Below are 7,862 nucleotides of genomic sequence, written 5' to 3' on the forward strand. Positions count from 1 at the left end.
AGAAAGAAAAGGAAAAGGATTTGAAAGAAACAGTTCACTCTCTGACAGTGCAGTAAAAAAGATTATTTCAAATGTAGCAAAATGTTAACAACTGGTGAATCTACATTAGAGTATTTAGGCTTGAAATTTTTCAAGATAAAAATTTAGGAGGGGGCTTCCCTGGTGACGCAGTGGTTGAGAGTCCGCCTGCCGATGCAGGGGACATGGGTTCGTGCCCCGGTCCGGGAAGATCCCACATGTCGCGGAGCGGCTGGGCCCGTGAGCCATGACCGCTGAGCCTGCGCGTCCGGAGCCTGTGCTCCACGACGGGAAAGGCCACAACAGTGAGAGGCCCGCGTACCGCAAAAAAAAAAAATTTAGGAGGGACTTCTCTGGTGGCGCAGTGGTTAAGAATCCACCTGCTAACGCAGGGGATGTGGGTTCCATCCCTCTCCAGGAAGATCCCACATGCCACAGAGCAACTAAGCCCATGCGCCCCAACTGCTGAGCCTGCGCTCTAGAGCCCGCGAGCCACAACTACTGAGCCCACGTGCTGCAACTACTGAAGCCCATGCGTCTACAGCCTGTGCTCTGCACCAAGAGAAGCCACCACAATGAGAAGCCTGCGTACTGCAACAAAGAGTAGCCCCTGCTCACCACAACTATAGAAAGCCTGTGCACAGCAACAAAGACTCAACACAGCCAAAAATAAATTAAAAAAGAAAAATTTAGGAAAACAGAAAATACTGATAACAAAAAAAGAAAAATAAACTTTATATATATGACAAAATATACCAAAAACAGAGGGAAAAGACAAGCCACAGCCTGGAAGAAGTTATCAGTAGAGGATTAGAAAAAAGATTAGCTTCCAGAGTACATGAAGAACTTGAAAAAAAAATCCTACAAGTCAATACAGAAGACAAGCAAACCCAATAGAAAAACAGGCAGATAATATAGACAGACATTCATGGAAAATGAAACCCATTATGTCCAATAAACAAATAAGAAGATACTAAATGTACTAATCTAGAAAATGCAAATTAAAACAACAAGATACCACTTCACAACCATCAGACTGGCAAATTTCTTTCTGCCAGCGATGGGAGCATGAACAGGTACATTCACTCTGAAGTTCACTCTGATAACATCTAACAGTTAGGGATGCACATGATGCTCAGCAGTGCGCCTCCTGGTTATAATCCCTGGAGCAGCAGCAGGTCCATGAAATCAATACCCTTTTCTTGTAACACTAGGACATCATTTGCCTTTTTCATGCTCATTCTCTCATGAGTGTTTCAGTGAAGTTTTCCAGAGGCTCATGAGATACATCACAGCAGACTGACTGCAGAAGCAAATGAGAATCCAGCTTTCTGCTAATTCAGACACTAAAAGATTTTCAAAAGCGTAAAAGCAATATCCCTCTTCTCGAAACTATTTTTTTGTTTTGGAAAACACAGCTATTTTTCATTAAAATGTTATGATAACATGTAGTAGGTTTATTATTATAATTTTTAAATGATTTAATAAGTAAATACTTCAAACATTTCTCAGTTTTAATTTCCAGTACAATAATATCGCTAACTGTAACTCTTATAAAAGCCCTCTGGGGTCCTCAATTTTTTAAGAGTCTAAAGAGGTCCTTAGACCAAAAAGTTTGAGAACCACTGCCCTGGAGAAACTATCACACATGTATACCACAAGACATAGATATGAATCTTCCTTGCACCACTGTTGAGCAAAGAATTGCAATCAACCAAAATGTTCATCAAAAGGAAAAAATGATAAACTGTATATTCTTACAATAACTATATAGCAATTTAAAGGAATGAACTAGCACTATCTGTATCAACGTGGTTAAATCTTACAAACATTAAATTTAAAAAGTACTTGCTGAAGGATACACACAACATGAAACCATATACATAGTTTTAAAACATATAAAATTATACTATATATTATTTAGTGATACATACATACATACGCAGCAATGTGGAAAAAAAAACAAGGGAATGATAAAAGCAAAGATTGTAGAGATTACCTTTGTGAGGGAGGAGAGAGACATGAATGGCAGGGAAGAAGGATACACAGGAGCTTTCAATTCTTTGTGGAATGTTTCTCTTAATTAGATAGTAGAAACATAGTTACAGGCACAACTCGTTTTACTGTATTTCACATTATTGCACTTTGCAGATATCACTTTGTTTTACAAATTGAAGGTTTGTGGCACCCTGCATTGAGGAAGGTTGATCAGCACCATTATTCCAACAGCATTTGCTCACTTCGTGTCTCTGTGTCACATTTTGGTAATTCTCTGAGTATTTCAAACTTTTCCAGTATTTTATCTGTTATGGTGATCAGTGATCTTTTGATTGCAAAAAGATTACGACTTGCTGAAGACTCAGATGATGGTTAGCAATTTTTAGCAACAAACTATTTTTTCATTAATATATGTACATCTTTTTTTAGACATAATGCTACTGTACACTTAATACACTACAGTTTAGTCTATAGCCTACAGTATAAACATAACCTGTGGGAATCTTAGTTCCCCGACCAGGGATTGAACCTGTACCCTCGGCAGTGAAAGCGTGGAGTCCTAACCACTGGACCACCAGGGAATTCCCAACATAACTTTTACATGCACTGGGAAACCAAAAAATTTGTGTGACTCGCTTTATTGAGATACTCACTTTACTGTAGTGGTCTGGAGCTAAAATAAATATTCATTGTATTAGTCCCTATAATGTTTTGTATGACTGAAATACAACATAAGTAAAAGTTAAGAACACTGAATAGACACAATGGGTGTTAGGTAGGGAGACACCATAGTACCAGACAAAGGATTGCAAATTAAGGATGACTTAGGTTTGATTCAGGTTTCAAGTCTAGAAAACTGGAAGAATATTGATGCATTAGCTCATCTTTAGAAAGTCAGGATGAAGAAATAGTTTGTTAAAAGGCAAGGTGCTGGGATTTAGACATAACAAGCTTGAGAAGCAGAGATGACAAAAATCTTTTTTGGGGGGAGGTGGGATGGGGGGACAAAGGCCTTCTGAGCTATTTTATTTTATTCTTTTTAATTGAAGTACAGTTAATTTACAATGTAGTGTTAGACAGAAATCTTAGAGAGTTGTTAATTCAGGGATGGTGTTTGGGAGGTCAGGACCAGAGACACAGATCTGGGACTCGCTGAGTAAAGATGGAAGATTTGAGGATAGATGAGATCACCAAAAGGAAAAAAAAAAAAAAGTGATAGGGAAGATGTGGGTACAGAGAAGCTTAGCCAGAGAGAGCAAAGAAAAGAGTTTTGGGAACACTGACACCTATGGCAGGAGTAAGGAACATAAGAGAGTGGTTGGTGGAAGATAACAATGAGTTTTGAGAAAGGTAAGAAAAGGAACCAGCGTCAGGGAGAAGAACATTTGAAGAGAGTTGATATAAAAGAGTTCAAAGCGAATAGGGAATAAGACCACATCACTGGATTATATTTGTGCAATTTCGGCTCAGACTGAGAACTTCCTGAAAGCTTGCCAATTCCAGGAAGCCAAAACTGATTAATTCCATCCCTTTCTGACCACTCCTCTTTCATCCATCCATTCATTCCAACAAATATTATCTTTTATGTGGGCACTAAGGATATAATAACGAATGTCTCTGTCTTCCTGGTGTTTAGATCACAGTAGAAGAGAGATTCTTTAATCAGCCAGTCGCACCGATGAATGGAAAATCACGACTATGATGACTGTTATAAATGAGAGGTACATGGAGCTTTGAGACTGCATCACGAGGAACTGTTACCTGCCCCCTCCTTTCAGCAGCGTAGATTGTGCCTTCAGATTGCAAGCCCCATAGGTCATACTTTTTTTATATTCTTAGACTGTCCATTTTCTTCTGATATCTCCTCCAAGTGCCCAGCATAATGCTTCAGAACAATGGGCATTCAGTATATGCTTACTTATATACTACACATCTGTAACTGGATGCTTCAGATTTTGTAATAAATATGTCCTATTGTATGGAAGAGCTATGACACTTTTTTTAAAATACTGTACTGTGGATGTTAAGGAGCCCAAAAGCAAAGTGCAAGCCTTGAACAGGTTAGTCTGGTGTCCTCCACCTGCGTCCCAAGCAATTACCTTGAGAATGCTTAAGATTATTCTCAAAGCGGTAGCTAGTAAAAGTATGGAAGGATTGGCACAAAACATTCTCATCTCTACAAAGACAACTTGAAATGTACATTCTTCCAATAGTAAGCCAGTGCTATAATGTTATTTTTGAAAATAAAAAGCAAAACGTTCGTCTTAAGGCAAATTGGCCATGATATGACAGGAAAAATAGAGTTCAGCGGTAATCAAGAAGCAGCCCCATAACTACTTACATCACGAAACTGAACCTTTCCGAGTTCTCCTAATTCACTGACACAACAGTAAGCAGCTTCTGACTGTAGAAAAAGCTGGGCCAGTGTCATCTCCTCACTCCGGAAAAGCTCCCCCATGGCAGCAGAAAGGACCGGTCGACTGAGTACCTGGATTTCTCTCCAACCTAAGGCAAAAGGAGAAAATTATATGACCTTGGACTTATCAAGAGGACTGAGAGCAAACAACACCCCAGGAAGCCTCTTCCGTTTTGCATTTCATTTCTTCCACTCCATGCTGACAGGTCTTTAACGACTGTTTTGACATCCTTCTTAGAAAGACAGAAAGGAGAAATTGCAACGGCTGTTACTGAATCTTCTCCCAAAGAGCGCCTGATGAACAGTCACTTCCTTTGCAGTCGACGTCAGGATTGAATGACAATAATTTGGGACATCTCAATACATAAGAATGTGTTCAGATTAAAAACAGAAACTGGGAATCCGAAACAGCTCTTTAAATACCTTGGACACAATATTATGAGGCAGCTGACATTTTTTTTTCCTGTATCAGGAAACAAACAGAAGAGACCTCGGTTACCCTGTCATAAAGCATGTCTCCGTTGCATCTAGTTTTCTATCCTCTACTGCTAATTTCTAACAGTCAAAGTCCCAGGACTGCCCTAAAGGTTACGGCTACCTTAAAGGGTTTAACTTTCCAAACTCCTCGGAAAACACCATTTTCTCCCAAAAGAATCAAAACACATAAGCATTAACTTAAAAAACAAAAACAGAAAAACACATTAACAGCTTACACATTAAGCTCAATTTCAAGTCAAGCATGACAGGAATACATGGTAATGACAAAGCAATTTTAAGTCACAGAGAATAAGCTTTGGACCTCCGCAGCTTTCTGTTTCTTATCCCCACCTTCAAGATTAACTACATTCTTCCATCTGTTAAAGCTTCGCATGAATAAGCCAATAAAGATTTCCTTTTCAGTCGGTCTTACCGTTACCGGGTAGGAAAGACAATTGGCGCTATCAGTGGTCCTGAAACTGCAATTATTTATTCTCAATCAGCTATTGTAAGGCACAGGCTGTACAGAATCTAAACTCAACAAAATGAGGGCATCCCTAATGATAGGTGAAACTGGCATCAAAGGAAGAGCTATTCTTCCGGAAGCCTGGGAGACATTTTGAGAAATCTGAATGACAAAACCTTTGTGCATTTGACGTTCAAGGCAGCAAAACCACGCATTCAGATATAAGCAAGAATTTCTCAAGAGATCATGTAGCTTGACTTTAAGACTGCCTACACCTGAATCATCCAGAACAGCTGTTAACAGATCCCACACTATCCTCAACAAGAATAGATTCCACAACCTCTAAACACATAAAATTATGCCAGATCAGCATAGTTCAGAGGCTGCCGATAATGACAGCCTCCAATGAGTTGCCTCCCTGTTTCTGTTCTTTAATGATTACAAGTCTCCCTAGAACATCTCTATCCCACTGGAACCAAAGAGAAAACTAAAAAGGCCACAGCACTTCGGGAGCGTGGGGGGCGCAAAAAAAAAAATATGAAGAAACAGTAATCCTGCGCAAGAGGAGTCCAAATAAAGTGTTCCCGAGCCCTGCCTCACGACTGTCATCCAGTCCTCGCCTCCTAACGAGCTGTTCGAATTCACCTGCCTCGTTTCCTGTCTACCTAGTGAGAAGGAGGAATTCTCTGAGCCCAGGCACACCTACCTCCCGGAGTGGGGAATAAAAGGGGATAATCCTCAAATGAGGAGCCCCTTTAAGAAGCCCCCCGATTCTTCAGCCTACCCAATAACCTTCAGTTCCTCCACCTTCCACTTAGATGGGGTAAGGGATCGGGGCCTCCAAAAGGGAGTGAACCTCCTGTTTCTCTGCCCAGAGGAGGGGTGCCCTAAGAGGGGTGAAACCCCATTTCCTCTGAGACCTGAAGCCCCTGCTAATTCCTTTGACAACCGAGGGGGCCGTTAGAAGGGTTTGCTGTGCCCCTCGGAGGCCGCTCCCTGCCGCGCTGTACCTACAGCCCCAGCTCACCTCCGGCCGCGGGCCGGCCGCCGCCAAAGCAATCGCCGCAGACCAACGCCGCAGCCTCCTCAGCTCCCGGCAGCAGCACCTCGACGTGCGTGCGTCCGCAAAGCCCCGCCCCCGCGCTGCCGCCGGCCTCCGCCCCCACGATGACCTCATTGCCGTTGGCCAATGGGGTGAGGACTCGGCCGGAGGCCTCATTGCGGAGTCGCGGGGGCGTGGGCGAGACCCTGCGTGCTGACGCCATCTTGTTCCCGCAGCCTCGGCTGCCGGCCCCGGGAGGGCGGGTGTGTGCGGCGGGCGGTGCAGGTGCTCTAGGCCTTAAGTCCTTGAGCCCTTCAGAATCCTTTCTCACTAATATGTATCCTTGAGGCCAGGCTGCCTGCTTTCTTTATTTTCATACCCAAGAAATTAATTCACAACTTTTTCCTCCTCGAGGGAAGTAGCATGAAGGAGAGAAATTATTATGAAATGACTGGAGAGCTCGAGCGGAGCTTTAAAGGGCTTCCAGCCCCAATCTGCTCTGCGCGCGCGCGCGCGCGCGCACACACACACACACACCCTTTTTCCTTATTTGAGCCCTAGAGTGGAGAACGACTTGCTAAAGGTGCTAGATCCTGTAGAGGAGCCTTGATCAGGGGGCTCATTCATTTAAGAATAGAGAACCCCTCTTTAAAAAGGTATTTGCTTCGGTCCTTCCAGCAACTGTCCAGGTTCTATTTTTCTCCAGTTAACAGTGGGAGAAACTGTGGTGCTCCAAGGACGATGGTGCTTCAAGGACAAAGAACCACCCTGCCTGAAAAAGTGTCAGCGTTACACCCCCTACTGGACTCCTAATCGCCCTCCCCACCATGTTGCGATGGTTACGAAATTTGTGAGACCACCTGGGCGATGCCTACCTGGGCAACGGGACCTGTCCCAAGTAATGAAAGGCATATGCCCTGTCCCACTCCCACCCTAAGAAGGAAGGTATATGGGCCTCGACCAATCAGTAAAGGGAATTTTCACCTCGGACCGTTTCTTTTGTTTTCTGGCTATAAAAACTGATCAATAGCACATGTTCGGGCTTGACTCTCCCAGGCTATTAGGAAGTTGGCCGCTGTTCTGGCAGTGACCCTTCCCTCTAATAAATTCTATCTTCCTTACATTCTGCCTTGTGTCTGGAAATTCTTTTCCAACCCGCGTTCGGACCTCGTCAGGAACCTTATTAGACCAGGTGTTGTGAAAGTTAATTTCGAATCTTGTTTGATGGATTCCTGTGCGCCCGTTTGACCACTTAAAAGTTTTCTATTCCTCAAAATTTGTAAAAGAATAAGTTTTTAAAAACGCGTTAAGTGACATCTACCTATTATTTATAAAAACGCCTTTCTCAACTATTGATGTCGATTCCTTTTTCTTGCCCTTCTTTTAAGGAAGAGTGGGGATCCCAAGTTGTTTGTCATAACCAGAACCGTATCAGGAAAACTCAG

At 42.7% G+C, this 7,862-nt stretch overlaps 1 protein-coding gene across 17 annotated transcripts in view; it reads right to left on the bottom strand.

Annotated features, from left to right (window-relative positions):
- ATP6V0A1 (ATPase H+ transporting V0 subunit a1) overlaps window positions 1-6,467 on the bottom strand; it is a 55,608-nt gene extending 49,141 nt beyond the window's left edge. For 15 of the 17 annotated variants that reach the window (XM_065896488.1, XM_065896487.1, XM_065896484.1 and 12 more), the window contains exon 1: window positions 4,358-4,474. In XM_065896488.1, coding sequence (XP_065752560.1) covers window positions 4,358-4,474 — 117 coding nt within the window. Of the gene's footprint in view, window positions 1-4,357; window positions 4,522-6,402 lie in introns of those variants that run through there. The other 2 variants (XM_065896480.1, XM_065896481.1) reach the window with 2 other exon arrangements.
- Window positions 6,468-7,862: the final 1,395 nt, after the last annotated feature.

The sequence above is a fragment of the Phocoena phocoena genome, chromosome 19, assembly GCF_963924675.1.
Source record: "Phocoena phocoena chromosome 19, mPhoPho1.1, whole genome shotgun sequence".
NCBI classification, from domain to species: Eukaryota; Metazoa; Chordata; class Mammalia; order Artiodactyla; family Phocoenidae; genus Phocoena; species Phocoena phocoena.